Genomic DNA, 15,771 nt, shown 5'->3' with positions numbered 1-15,771 from the left:
GAAATTAAAGCATCAAGTCATAGATCAATCAATGTTAATAGACTCAATAGCATGAATGAAGATGTTAATGTGAAAATTTCATCATCCCAAGTTCATGCCGAATTTTGGAAAATTATTCTTCGCAAAGAGGTTTTGTAAAAATATCGGTAAGCTGTTTTTCCGTAGAAATAAACTCTAATGCAATGTCTCTCTTTTGAACATGATCTCTCAAGAAATGATGTCTTATTTCTATATGCTTGGTTCGAGAGTGTTGAATGGGATTCTTTGAAAGATTTATAGCACTAGTATTATCACACTTAATAGGAATTTATTCAAGATTAATGCCATAATCTCTAAGTGTTTGTTTCATCAAAAGTGCTTGTGCACAACAACTTCCGGCAGCTATATATTCAGCCTCGGTAGTTGAAAGTGCGACAGAATTTTGTTTCTTGCTAAACCATGAAACAAGAGAGTGTCCTAGAATATAGCAAGTACCACTAGTGCTCTTCCTATCCACTTTATAACCGGCAAAGTCCGCATCCGAATAACATGTTAAATCTATATGAGTTCCCCTAGGATACCAAAGGCCAATATCTATGGTTCCACTCAAATAACGGAAAATTCTTTTAACAGCAAGCAAATGGGATTCCTTGGGACATGACTGAAATCTTGCACACAAACATACACTAAACATGATATCGGGTCTACTTGCAGTCAAATAAAGTAGGGATTCGATCATACCTCGATACATTTTGATATCCACTTCTTTGCCTTTTTCATCTTTGTCCAGCTTGGTTGTTGTGCTCATTGGTGTATTCTTGGTCTTTGAGTCATCAATGCCGAATCGTTTGAGTAGATCTTTGACGTACTTGGCTTGATTTATGAAAATTCCTTCCTCGTTTTGTTTGATTTGAAGTCCAAGAAAGTACTTCAATTCTCCCATCATACTCATCTCAAATCCTTTGCTCATACACGATGAAAATTCTTTACACAACAACTCATTAGTAGACCCAAAAATAATATCATCAACATAAATTTGAATAATAAGTATGTCTTGGTTCTTATGCTTAACAAATAGAGTAGTATCCACTTTACCCATAGAAAAATCATTTTCTAGCAAGAAATTTTTAAGTCTATCCTATCATGCTCTAGGTGCTTGTTTTAATCCATAGAAGGCTTTAAGCAACTTATAAACATGATTTGGAAATTTTTCATTTTCAAAACCAAGAGGTTATTTCACATAAACTTCCTCCATAATATATCCATTTAAGAAAGCATTATTGACATCCATTTGATATAAAATAAAATCCTTATGACATGCATATGCTAACAACATCCTAATGGATTCTAACCTTGCTACAGGTGCAAAAGTTTCATCAAAATCAATTCCTTCTTCTTGGTTGTAACATTGAACTACTAGTCTAGCTTTATTTCTTACAATCACCCCGGATTCATCCATCTTATTTCTAAATACCCATTTAGTGCCTATGACAGATTGATGTTCTGGTTTAGAAACTAATTCCCACACATTGTTTCTTTCAAATTGATTTAACTCCTCTTACATTGCCATAATCCAAGATTCATCATTTCCGCATCCGCAAAGGATTTGGGTTCAATTTGAGAGATAAATGCATTATGCTCACAAGTATTCTTAAGAGATGATCTAGTTGTAACACCTCGTGAGGGATCTCTTAAAATTACACATTTATGATGAAAAGAGACATACCTCCACTCCTTGGGGAGTGTTTGAGAAGTACAATTCCAAGTGTTGCGTCTTCTTGGTTGTCATTTGATGCTTCTTCTTGTTGTTCTTCTTCTTCTGCATTATCATCAACAACGACTTTCTCCGTAAAGGAGGGGTTAGACTCATCAAATGTGATATGCATAGATTCTTCCACAACTAAAGTTCTTTTGTTATAGACTCTATAAGCTTTGCTTGAATTTGAATAACCAAGAAAAATACCAACATCAGATTTTGGATCAAATTTACCAAGATTATCTTTTGTGTTCAAAACAAAATATTTGCATCTAAAAACTTTAAAATAACCAATGTTGGGTTTTCTATCTTTCCAAAGCTCATATGGAGTTTTATTAAGATTAGGTCTAATCAACACCTGATTTAAAACATAACAAGCGATGTTGACGGCTTCGGCCCAAAAATATTTTGGTAATGCATTTTCATTTAACATGGTCCTAACCATTTCTTGAATAGACCTATTCTTTCTCTCAATAACTCCATTTTGTTGTGGAGTTCTAGGTGATGAAAATTGATGCTCAATGCCTAGATTATTGCAAAAAATCTCAAATGCATGAATTTCAAATTCTCCTCCATGATCACTCCTAATGCATACAATACCATGCCCTTTTTCATTTTGTAATTTCTTACAAAGCACTTTAAAAGCATTAAGAGCATCATCCTTATTGGCTAAGAATAATACTCACGTATATCTAGAATAATCATCCACTATCACAAATGCATAATATTTGCCATTTAGACTCGCATATCTAGATGGCCTAAAAAGATCTATGTGAAGAAGTTCAAGTGGTTTTGAAGTAGAAATATGGTTTTTATTCTTGAAAGAAGTTTTAGTTTGTTTTCCAAATTGACAAGCTTCACAAATCTTATCCTTTTGAAAACCAATTTTCGGAAGACCTTTAACTAAATCATCTTTCAAAATTTTTGAAATTAAATCCATACTTGCATGTCCTAACCTTCTATGCCATAAACAACAATCATCATGCAATGCCGAAAAATATTTATCAAGTGTAGATGCACATTCTATATCAATGATATAAACATTACCACATCTATTCCCAACAAATAAGGTTTTGTCATCACATGAGTTCTCAATAACACACCTAAATTTATTAAAGATAACTTTATAACCTTTGTCACATAATTGACTAATGCTAATTAAGTTGTGTTTCAAGTTCTCAACCAAACATACATTCTCAATTAGAGTTGAAGAGATTTTACCAACATTTCCAATTCCAAGAATTTTTCCTTTTGAGTTATCTCCAAAAGATACGTCTCCACCATTTTCAATTTTGGTGAAGCTTGAGAACCATGCATAGTTTCCGGTCATGTGCCTTGAACAGCCGCTGTCCAAGTACCATTTATTTTTCTTCTTCTTCAAGCCCTACAAGAAAAAAATCTCAAGTTTTAGGTACCCAAAGCTTTTTGGGTCCTTGAGAGTTAGCAACGGTTCCTTTTGGAACCCAAATGCATTTGACACCATAATATGCATTCCTTTTCACGGGACATCTATATTTCATGTGACCATTTTGATTACAATAATGACATACAATCTTATGATCATTTGTGGAGGTAGCTTTAACAAAATAATTCTTATAATACTTTTGCTTCAAGTTAGGCTTATATCCAAGTCCTCATTTATCAAAAACACATTTTTGTGAGTTAAGCATATTATCCAACATCTTTTGCCCATTTGTAAATTTCATTCAATTCATTACTCTTTTTCTTGAGCATTTCGTTCTCATTTTTCAACTCATCTATATGTGATTCTAGATGCTCATGTAAAATGCTAGGTTTCTCATTTGATAATGCAATTTCATCATGCAATGTTTTGTTCCATATTTCAAGGCATACAATTCTTGCATTTAGAGATTCACTTTCATTTTTAAGCTTTGTCATTTCCTTTTTAAGACATACATTCTTTTTACCAATCTTCATCAACTCATTATGCAAATCTTTAAAAGCATCATACAATTCATCATAGGTGGGATTACTTACCTCATTGAGATCATCATCCCCTCCTATTGCCATAAGTGCTAGGTTTGATACTTCTTGCGATCCTTCTTCATCACTTGATTCTTCTTCACTATCATCACAAGTTGCAACCATTGCTTTCTTCTTGAGTTTGTTAATAAGCGGGCACTCCGATCTTATATGTCCAGGCTTCTTACATTCATAGCATGTGATTGCCTCCTTCTTCTCCCTATGGTTCTTGAAGTTTCTGAAATTTCTTCGCTCTCCGGTTTTCTTGAAGAATTTTCTGAACCTCCTTGCTAGCATGGCTAGCTCTTCATCATCCGGTTCACTCTCTCCATCACTCTCATATTTTGAAGCTTTGAAAGCAATGCTTTTCTTCTTCTCCTCATGTTCTTTTTCTGCAACTAAATCATCTTCATATGAAATGAGAGAACCAATTAAATCATCAAGAGGTAAAGTATTTAAATCTTTGGCCTCTTCAATGGCGGTTCTTTTAGGTCTCCATTCTTTTGGAAGTGACCTAATGATTTTCTTAACTTTCTCACTATTTAAAAAGGTTTTCCCTAAGGCACCTAGGGTGTTCACTATGTCCGTGAATCTAGTATACATAGAATACACATTTTCATTTTGTTCCAAATTTGGAACAACTTATATTGACGAGTGTATCTACTGATTTTAGACTCTTTAACTTGATTTGTCCCTTCATAGACAACTTCAAGTTTATTCCATATTTCTCGTGCACTTTCACAACTAGATACTCTATGGAATTCTTTCTTATCAAGGGCACAAAACAAAGCATTCATGGCCTTGGAGTTTAAAGACATTTTTCTCTTTTCTAACTCACTCCATTGACTTGATGGTTTAGGAATATCATCTCCTACTTCATCTTTAAACATAGGCATGAATGGACCGTCATAAACAACTTCCCAAATTTCATAATCTAAGGCTTGCAAGTAGATTCTCATTCTACTTTTCCAATAAGCATAGTCATTTCCATCAAAGAATGGTGGTCTAGTTGTAAATTGCCCTTCTCTAAAGGTTGAGTCATTTAGGGTTGCCATGGATCTTTTACTCTAGACGATTAAGTCTTAACAAGAGAACAAGGCTCTGATACCAATTAAAATACGAGTATGCAACCCAAGAGGGGGGGTGAATTGGGATTCTAAAAATTATTTAATTTATAAAGAAAAACTTAATGCAAATATAATCCAAATTCAAAGCAAAAGCAATTAAGTTGATCACAATGTAAAAAGATAAGAGAAGAGGGATTCAAACACTGAGATTTTTACGTGGTTCGGCCAACCTCGCCTACGTCCACTCCTCCAAGCTTTCCGGGCTTGAGGATTCCACTAAGCAAGCCATTAAGGCTTCAAATGCTTACACTTGACTTCCAAGGTGTCAATAAACCTTTACAACAAGAGATTATCCCCAATCTCTTAACCCAAGTGTATCCCAACACTTATAATCACTCAAAGTAAAAGATTACAAATTGTTTTGCCTCTCACAATATATATAAGATTACACAATGATGCTTAATATGTGAATAGATGAAGCAAGAATGTGTTCTAAGCTCTATGAAGATTGTATTCTCGAATATTAGCTCAATGGTCGTGTTGTGATCAAATCTCTTTGAATTTGAATGAGTTTATTTATATCTGCAGCTGAAAACTAGCCGCTATAGACTGTCTGCACACTGTCAGATCGCCGTTTGACTGGTCAATATGACCGTTGGGCTGATTTTTCAAATTGTCGGATCGCAGTTAACTAGATGTCGGATCGCCGTTTATGTCCAAAGGCTACACTTCACTTCTGGTTGCTATCGGCGAGCCGTTTATCAAATTTGTCATATCACTGTTTAGGTCCAGAGGCTACTGGTTGATATCGGCGAGCCGTTTATCAAACCTGTCGGATCGCCGTTTAGGTCCAGAGGCTATACTTCAGTTCTGGTTGATATTGGCGAGCCGTTTATCACACATGTCGGTTAGCCGTTTTCCACAAAAACTGCTGCAGTGAACTATTTTGCAAGATGACTGTTTTGTCTCCAAATCTTTATAAAAATACTTTATGAAACTTGTCAAAATAGATGAAAAATATGTTGAGGTTTTAAAAGATTAATCAATCTTAATCATGTTTGTTATCATCAAAATCAATTAAGGAATTATTTAAGTTAACAAATTAATATTTAGATGAATTTTGAGAAAAAGAAATTGACTACAAAATATGTATAATACTTTTTATTTTTAAAAAATAAAACAAAACAAAAAGTATTGTATAAGATTTTTTTTTTTTTTTTTTGTTTTGGGCCTTGGCCATTCTTCTTCATCTTTGTCTTCTTCTTCTTCTTCTCCTTCTCTTTCTTTCTTTTTTTTTTTGGTAGTATTTATGGAATACTTTCTATTATTATGTTCTCATTGCAAGTCATTTTGAGTGTAAAATTCAATATTGAACATAAATAAACAAAAAAATTAATAACTAAATTATGTTTTTTTTTACAACTTGATTTAATAATATTATTGCAGTTAAATCTCTTAAAAATAGTATGCTAAATAATTTTATTAGTGTTTTAAATAAATAAAGTTAAGTAATTTAAATAGTTTAAGTAAGGATATTTTTGAAATTTTAAAGAGTACAAAATAAAGCTTTATTTTTTTGTAATTAGGCTATAAGTGTGTGAAGTAATAAAGTGTTCAAAGTACAAATAATCTCATCCTTATTCAAAATACATTTGAAATAACTATAAAACCAGTTAACGTAAACTTTAAACATGACGTTTGTTTATATTAATAAAAAATAAATAAAACTATTTATGGAGAATTTAGAGTTTATAATTTGTTTCCATCGATTTAAAATAACAACACATTTCCAAAATATTCAAAATAGTAACTAATAAAAAATCTTTTACATTTAAGAATAAAATTATCATTTTATCAATATTCTGTTTAATCATTTAACGAAATTAATGAAAAAGTAGAATAATGATACACCTTATAAGCTTCGCGAAATATTATATAAAAAAGATTATTATAATTTTTGATAAAGATTTATGGATATTTGCCCTCTTAAATTGCATTACAATAATAAAATGGTCTTTTCATACGGATTTTTTAACACGCTCCAATACTCTTCTACTTCACCATCCGTCCCCTTCCCACTCTCCCTCGCCCTCTCAGAGCAGCAGTCGGTCGCTGTCCCGCTGGTTGAAATAGAAACTGAAAGGCTATTTTGAAATTGTAAGTGTCGCGGAGAGTAGAAATTGAAAAGCTCTGAAAATGGATCCACAGGCACCCAAGAAGCGAGGCCGCAAACCAAAACCCAAAGAAGACAAAAAGGACGAGCCCAAGATGAAAGAATCCACCACCACCAAACGCACTGCTCACCAGCACGCTGTAGACGACAAGTACACTCACTGGAAGTCTCTCGTTCCCGTTCTTTACGACTGGCTCGCTAACCACAATCTCGTTTGGCCCTCTCTCTCTTGCCGGTAATTCATTTTCTAGGGTTTTGTAAATTTCTAGGAACTTTCTTGTGAAAAAATTGGCTCATTTGGGTTTTTCTTTGAAACAGATGGGGTCCACAGCTTGAGCAAGCTACTTATAAGAATCGCCAACGTCTCTACCTTTCTGAACAAGTAAGTTTGTTTCTTCGTACAAATACACTGTTCTTGTTAATGGGATCTTTTCTTTGTTTATTTTATTTATTTATTTATTTATGTTGTGTTACCAGACTGATGGCAGCGTTCCAAATACACTGGTGATTGCGAATTGTGAGGTTGTCAAACCAAGAGTCGCTGCTGCCGAGCACATTTCTCAGGTGCTTGCTTTTTCTTTGTTTCGTTTTCACTTTCTTTTCGTTCGGTTGCCTTCTTCATGTTTCTATGGACATTTGCTATGTTGTTGTTTCAGTTTAATGAAGAGGCGCGATCTCCGTTTGTCAAGAAGCACAAGACCATTATACATCCTGGAGAGGTATGGGTGTGATGGAGAGTAGATTATACGAAATGAGCCTAGAAAGCTATTACTTCTGCCTATTAATAAAGAGCGCAAATCTGTTGGGTTGTTCTTCTACTTATCTGCTGTAATTTTCTTAATGGTGGAGCTTCAATTAATTGTTAAATCTCTTCACGGAATGTCAATATGCAGGTCAACAGAATCAGGGAACTTCCACAGAATACTAAGATAGTGGCCACACACACAGATAGTCCTGATGTAAGAGGCAATTTTTCTTTCTTCTCTTTTGTTTTTTCTTCAGTTCTCTTGGTCCAAGGGTTTTCATAGCTAGGATTTCTTATTTGACAAAGTTTGATTTGTTTCTTAACTGGAACTTTTCAAAATTCAGGTTCTCATTTGGGATGTTGAAGCTCAACCTAACCGTCATGCTGTTCTTGGAGCCACCAATTCTCGTCCAGATTTGGTATATTTTAATTGCTATATCCTATATATAGCAAATTTTCTGTTATTTTTCCATTTGAAATGTTGAAATCTTTATGTAAATACTTGAAATTGTGAAAACTTGAATAGAAGGTCAGAAATAATTGCCCCCGAGGGGTTAGCCCAGTTGGTTGAGGGCTTGGGATCTGATGCTTGGCTGTATCGAGGTCTCAGGCTTGATCCTTTGTTGGCTCATGGCTCATGGGGTTGGAGCGCCCAACTGACCCCCTCGTTTAGGGCATGGTCGGGCGGACCCATGGTCTGGGTCAGTGCAGGAGCCTGGGTTATCAAAAAAAAGACAAAGTCAGAAATACACATATAAAAACTGAAATGGAGGTGAAAAGTTTTCTCAGCTTGTGTTGAATCTATTTGCAGATATATGTATGTATATGATTTTAGTTACACTCCAGTTCTTTTAGCATCTTCTTTTCAGAGACTTTGTGACATCAGTCTTTAAAGAAGTATCGCTAATATCTTTTCGTGCTCCTTCTAATTTTAACAAAGTTAACTTGGAGCTCTTTCTGCAGATTTTGACTGGACATCAGGATAATGCTGAATTCGCTCTTGCAATGTGCCCAACAGAACCCTATGTGCTTTCTGGAGGTGGGGAATTTTCTATTTTAATGTATTGTTAATGAAATAACTGGTTCCTTTCCAATATTGACTGGAATTGAAGTGAGTTAATAATGCCTTGGGTATGTAGGAAGTAGGATATGGAGTTTTTCAAATACCTTTATTAACTAAGTTCTGCATTATTTTCTTTCATGTTATTTTTTGAGGTTTCTCTTGTTGTTCTGTACATAATGAATATTCCTGAACATCAAATATCTTGAAATATCGTTTATGATTCCAATGTGCCTGTGAACTTTTTGGCATTTCAGGATCTGAGGGGTATCTCTTCATGAGAGTTTCATCTTATCAATTTTCTTCTTTTTTATTTTTGCAGGTAAGGACAAGTCAGTGGTTTTGTGGAGCATCCAAGACCATATAACTTCATCGGCCACTGATCCAGCAACCGCTAAATCTGCTGGATCAAGTGGATCAATCATTAAACAAAGCCCCAAGCCTGGGGATGGTAACGACAAAGCTGCTGATGGCCCTTCTGTTGGTCCACGGGGTATCTACAATGGGCATGAGGATACAGTTGAAGATGTGACATTCTGTCCATCCAGGTAACTTGCATATGGTGATTCACTAGTTCCTTCTTGGGTCTTAGCATAAAGTTTCAACTCTCATATGACATGGGTATCAGTGTTTGGTTTTAGTGATTAATGTTGATGCTTGGGCTTGTTGTTCAACTTAGTTACTATGTTTTGATTATTTCTCTTTAAATTTATCGAAATTTATCATCTGTTCTTTGTGAATACCAATAGCATAAAAATAGTTATTTGTGGGTTTTTAAGTGGCCTTTTATGTCTGACAACCTTGTATCTCTCCTAAAGTGCGCAGGAGTTCTGTAGCGTTGGTGATGACTCATGCCTTATATTATGGGATGCCCGAGTTGGCACTAGCCCAGTCATTAAGGTAATGTCCCCTATATTTATCTCCTTAGTCTATTTTTGTTATTCTTTGTTACATGATGTTTATTCTTTAGTCTTCTTTGGTATTCCTTTTTATATGATGTTCATTCTTTGCTTTTAACTATAGATTAAGAATCCATGTTTATCCTTTTTGATTATGTGATAATATTCCAAACATTCTCTATTGTTGTTTGCATGTCTGGTAGCACATTTGTTGACTCTTTCCTCTACTTTTTTTCCTTATTTGAATACTGCAGCTTAATAGCGAGTAGTGCAAATTTTCAGGGAACCTTTTATGTTTTGAGACTTGAGAGTATGTGTTTGGAAGAATTGAAGTTTGGCACTTGAAAAGTGGAATCTTGTTTCAAAGATTTTCAGACTTTGAGGGCTTTTTTCTTTTAATAAATATATATTCAAAATATTTGGTACTGTGAAATTCTGGATTCTCTTGCAAAGAACTCTCATCTGCTGCAAATTGTTCGGCAAGCAAATTTTTATGTGAATATTTACCAAATATTAACTCTAGTGTTGAATTTAACTTGGTTGTATCAATGCATTGTTAGTTCTGCAAGTACCTTCTCTTATTAATTTTATAGCCTTCTCTGACAATTTTGGAATTTGGGTGAATTTTTCTTTTCTTTTTTTGGAGTTTGGGCATGATTACTTCTAAGATTAGTCTTGTATTCTGATGATAATATATGTGGATTTCTCACTGACAGGTTGAAAAAGCACATGATGCTGATCTTCACTGTGTTGACTGGAATCCCCTTGATGATAATCTTATCCTTACCGGGTATTATAACGTTAAATTCTCTGCTGTTTTGCACTGATGCTGAAATCATAAATCACCTTTTGTGATTTCTATTTCTATGATTTCTCCAGGTCAGCTGATAACTCTGTCCGCATGTTTGATCGGCGTAATCTCACTTCTAACGGAGTTGGATCGCCTATCAATAAATTTGAAGGTCACAGTGCCGCTGTTCTCTGTGTTCAGGTATTAAATAATTCTTCTTTTTCTTTCCCCACATACCTTCTAATTGTTATGAAGTTAATGTGTCGCAATGAGTGTGTAAATATAAGCTTTTACTGAATTATTTCGTTTATTTTTCAGTGGTCTCCAGACAAGTCGTCTGTATTTGGAAGCTCTGCAGAGGATGGTCTCTTAAACATTTGGGACTATGAGAAGGTGGCAATAGCATCTATCTTTGTCTGAGATTGTTTATGCTTCACTGTGTAATTGGGTGGGTTTTACCCAAATGTATTATATGTTTACCTTCCTGTGATTGTATCACTATTGCAGGTTGGTAAAAAGGTGGAGCAGGGGCCAAGAACCACTCATTATCCTGCAGGCTTGTTTTTCCAGCATGCTGGGCACAGGTCTGTAACTAGTAACTGCATTCTTCCGCTAATTTGTATATTAGCTCTGGGTTTTTGATTCACCCACCATCTGTTTTGAACCTGGCTGTCATGCTTTTGTTCATTGCCTCTCTCTCTTTTCATTTTGTCATTTTATTAGTCCGTCCAGTTCCATCAAATTTGTGCTGCGAGAATCATGTCTGGTAGATAACAATGATGGCCTTTCTTATGCTAACAAGAAAATCAAGATTTATTGCCATCTTGAAGCACTGAAAAGTTTTCAAATCAAGAAAAATTTCATCTTCTGTTGAAGAGATAAGTTCTTTAGATTTTTGACAATAGTTTTTCTTATTTTGGTGGATTTGTGGTCCCATCAACTTCTGTACAATTGTCTTATGTTTTAAGATATCATCCTTTTTTTCTTTAAAAAAAAGGTTTGCTTGTTTTGCTAGGATTTTTCTAAAACAGTGTAGAACACGTAGTAATCTCTATTACCTATTCTTATTTGTCTTAAAGGAAATTTGGTTCCTGCTTTATGTTATTATTATCGTTATTTTGATAGCTGTGTATATTTTCAAGTTTTAACTGTTATATATCTGCTATTCTTCATGTTTATCTAATCTCACTCTCCTATTTTTCTCCCTTCTTTTTAATAAGGGACAAAGTTGTTGACTTCCACTGGAATGCATCTGATCCATGGACTGTTGTTAGTGTCTCTGATGACTGCGATTCTACTGGTGGAGGAGGAACACTGCAGGTATTAATTCCTTTTCCTCCTTGTAAATGGTTTTTAACTTTTTAGCTTTTAACTTTTCATTTACTTGTTCTTCTAAATGAGCTTGAGAAGAAAAAATTTGCTAACAAATACAACTTTGTCCAAATTATAAGCAATTGTAATGGATTATCAGTGATTCATAACTTTTGATTAATTATGATTGAAATCTTCTATAGATGATTAGGGAAGTGTCAATTAAAATGTTTCAAAAGCATTTTAGTTAAAAAGTGCTTTGCTGGCCCAAGAATTGCAGCTATGAAAATTGGTAATATTAGTTTTTCCTGAAATCCTTTTTGCATCCTTGTTAGTTTCAGAAGGGATTGGGAAACAAAAGTCCTACATTGAATTGTTTTCCATTTTTCATCCCCTTGAAAGTCATGTATTTTTTTACTTTTGTGGTATTGAATAATGGAATATTTCACATGCTAATATTTAAAAGACAAACCCCCCACCCTCCCCCCCCCCCCCCAACAAATTACTTCTCTTCTCTTAATGCTGTGGTAATTGATATGCTAATCTTGTGATGACATAAACAGATATGGCGCATGAGTGATTTGATCTATCGGCCGCAAGATGAGGTTTTAGCAGAGCTTGAGAAGTTCAAGGCCCACGTAATTTCATGTACTTCAAAGCCTTGAGTCAACCGAGTGATAAGAAATCGTAGAGCACTTGTTTAGATGTCTAGAACTTCTTGTAGTTTATCATCTTTATTGAGCTATTGGGTACACTAGACACTTGGAAATTGATTGGTATCCTTTATTTAGTTGTATTTTAGTAGACTATACGTTTCAAGAAATGAGGTTGTATGATGAAGGTTTCTGACCATCTTTTATTACTGCTCTCGGCTCTTTAGGAATCACGGATTATCGCAAACTCATCATCTATTTCAGCTGCTTGGATCTTAAATCTGAGGCAGTCCTTGTGCATACTCTGCTTAAAGCTGCAAAATGATTGTATTCAAGGTGCTTTGACCTGGGTAGTTTGATGAAAGAATTGATGTTGCAAAGTTGCATGTTTCCAGTCCCTAATTTGACCATAAGCATGTCGATTGAGTCATGCATACAGAATGCCGAATATGTACCGTATGCTGGCAGTTGCTGGGCTGGAACAATTGCTGAGTGTGTATCACTGGTTCTGGGCCTAAAAAATTGGATCACGAGTCAATTAGACAAAACAAATGTGGGCTTTTCTGGGCTAAGGACGAAAATGATGCTATGACTATAATGCATATGATTCGTTGATAGATTAGATTGTCTAATATAAGTAGGATTCTTTTTTCGTTTGGGGGCTGTTTGTTTTTTGACTTAACAACTTAATAGATTTAATTTTAATCAATTAAATCATTAAGTTTATTTATTTTTTTAATTTAATAAAAAATTTTAATCATCAAGTTATTAAATCAATTTTTTTAACATTTTGTTTTAATTTAAAAAGTTTGAAAAACATCATTAAAAGATAAGCTTCAAAATAGTCCTATTTAATTAATTAATTCGTATCTTTACCTTAATAAAATTTAACAATTGGTATTATTGCCTATTTCTATAACTTGTGATAATATAATAGTACTATTATTATTTTATCTTTTTATTTTTTTCAAATTAGTATTATTTGTCTTTACAATTTTTAATGAATATTTTTCATATAAAATACTGTAAACTACAATAAAATTGATTAACATATACTAATTATTATGTAGGGTTGTATTCAATTGATCATAATTTATATTATAATAATATATTGTCTTATTTAAGTTCGTTGAGATGTTTCTTATTCATTTAACATTTATAATTTGTAAGAGCACATATGTGAAAATACTAATTTTTAGATATTTTAAGTTAAATAACCAAACAACTTAGCATTTGCTTTTGGCAATTCAGGAAAAAAAAAACAAACATATTATTCATATTCATACATTTTATTATGTTTAGAATTTAGATTAATTCATGTGTATTTAGATTTCAGACAAAGAGGGAGAAAAAAAAAAGTGCCACCTTAGTAATAATCTTAAGAACATAAATATGATAGAGATTATGCTACTTTCTTGTATTCATTAGTTCACAAATTGTAGATCATACAATTAACCAGATGCTTCACCTGATAGATTTCAAATCTATTATAACCGGACCTCGAAAATGAATTTGTAAATCACATACCCATCTTATATTTATAATTTTAATGATGAGTAGTCATTTTGAACATGATAAAGTTGAGTGTATGTTTGGTATGACTTATCTAATGATAAAAAAATATTTAGTTTAGTCTCATAAGTTTTTTATAAACCACTTTTTATTGTTGTTTCATTGTATTTTGAGTAGAGTTTATGGAGATTAAATAAATTATTATATTTCTACTAACAAAAGCTTAAATTTATACTTTTAAGAGTAGAGGTTGTTTAGCATTTTTAAAAGAGTGAAATTATCAATATACCTTTTATTTATTTTATAATCTTTTTTTATTACTTTCATAATATAATTTTAAAAATTTTATCGATTAAGAAAATTTAATAATTTATAATGAAAATTCTCATGAACAACTAAATAATTAAAATAATTTTAATAAAATATTTATTTACAAAAACTCTAATTAAATAAATTTTATTTAAAAAAAACTATAGCTAACGGAGCTAAATAAACTGGCCCCATGAAAATCGGGAAATTTACAAAAATGACCACAAAATTTATGCATTTTTCAACTTTAACACCCCAAAATTTTTTCTATCAACATTAGCCAAATCCCAAAATTGAGGATGAAATTACCCTCATCATTCTCACGTTTCTCTCAAGCCTAATTCCTCCCCCTCTCACCAAAATCTCATCACCGAAATCCTGTATACATCGTCGGCGGCGTAGATCGGCAGCGGAGGAAGTTGTTGGCAGCTGAAACAAGCTAAATCACGTTGAAAATCTTCGGAGATCTCGAAAATCAAAGACAAAAATTGGAAACCCTAGGTGAGTTATTGAAAACCCGACATTGTTGTGTTTCGTTGTTGTGTTGTGTTGGTTGCATTGGTGATGGATTAAGTATTTGGGCTGTTGTTGGTGTTTAATGGTGGTGGTGGGTGAGATGCATGTGGGAAAGGGAAGGGAAGAGAAAGGGAAGTGAAAGGGACGGCTGTGGTGCATCCTGCGCGCGGGGCAGGCGCATCTCACGTGCGCGGCAGGGGCATCTCGCACGCACGAGGCCACGCCTATCGCACGCGAGATGTGCGCGGCAAATGCATCCCGTGCGTGCGTGGCCGCAACTGTCGCATGTGAGATGTGCAGGACATACCCATCCGCGCGCGCAGGATGTGCGTGTCGCACACGTCTCGCGTGCGACAGAAGCGGCCTCGCGTGCGGGATACGCATGGCTCGCGCGTCTCGCGTGCGACATGCCCATCAACGCGTATGATGTTCTTGCCGCGTGCATCTTGCGCGTGCGAGCTGCAAGCTAGTCTGTGAGCATCTCGGGCGCAACAGGCTGCACACTTGGTGTCTGTCGCACCAAGAGACAGCGTCTCTTGGTGCGACAGGCACCCCGTCGCACCATAAGGCAACACCTCTTGGTGCGACAACAACACCTTTTTTTTTTTTTTTGCTTTTGTTGATAATTTATTAACATGTAATATTTTTAACTTGTACCAAATAAATTGGCAAATAAAAAATAGTATTGCATAATCCACCCGAATCGAGGAAAGAACCGGGAATGATGAAGATACCTTATAGCGATCACTTTCCAGGGCGTATCACGAGTATGTTCAAATTAGATGTCGTTGTTAATGTCATCCAGGAAAAATTAACAAAGCAACAGTTGAAATTGTTCATAGATATTATATTTGGGCATTTCCTCCAGTGCCGAAGCTATCCGTTCAGTGGCGTAATTGTTCATAATATAATGCTTCGGCAAGTGTTCCATGGCGCTGGAAATGAAAAAGATGAGTTATGGTTTCAAGTTGGCGACCATTTGATACGGCTATCGATTGGAGAGTGGTGCCTAGTAACG

At 34.5% G+C, this 15,771-nt stretch overlaps 1 protein-coding gene across 1 annotated transcript; it reads left to right on the top strand.

Annotated features, from left to right (window-relative positions):
• The first annotated feature begins 6,813 nt into the window (after positions 1 to 6,813).
• On the top strand, positions 6,814 to 12,625 carry LOC102609856 (WD-40 repeat-containing protein MSI4). The gene is made up of 15 exons (XM_006475393.4): positions 6,814 to 7,193; positions 7,277 to 7,340; positions 7,436 to 7,522; positions 7,615 to 7,677; positions 7,852 to 7,917; positions 8,048 to 8,122; positions 8,667 to 8,742; positions 9,086 to 9,311; positions 9,582 to 9,663; positions 10,379 to 10,452; positions 10,542 to 10,653; positions 10,771 to 10,845; positions 10,960 to 11,036; positions 11,673 to 11,772; positions 12,327 to 12,625. The coding sequence occupies exons 1-15, from the start codon at positions 6,982 to 6,984 to the stop codon at positions 12,426 to 12,428; spliced, it is 1,491 nt and encodes a 496-aa protein (XP_006475456.1). The 5' UTR covers positions 6,814 to 6,981; the 3' UTR covers positions 12,429 to 12,625.
• The last annotated feature ends 3,146 nt before the right edge of the window (positions 12,626 to 15,771 follow it).

The sequence above is a fragment of the Citrus sinensis genome, chromosome 1 (assembly GCF_022201045.2).
Source record: "Citrus sinensis cultivar Valencia sweet orange chromosome 1, DVS_A1.0, whole genome shotgun sequence".
NCBI lineage: Eukaryota > Viridiplantae > Streptophyta > Magnoliopsida > Sapindales > Rutaceae > Citrus > Citrus sinensis.
The sequence above is the reverse complement of the archived record's forward strand: the minus strand, read 5'-3'. Positions and strand labels throughout refer to the sequence as shown.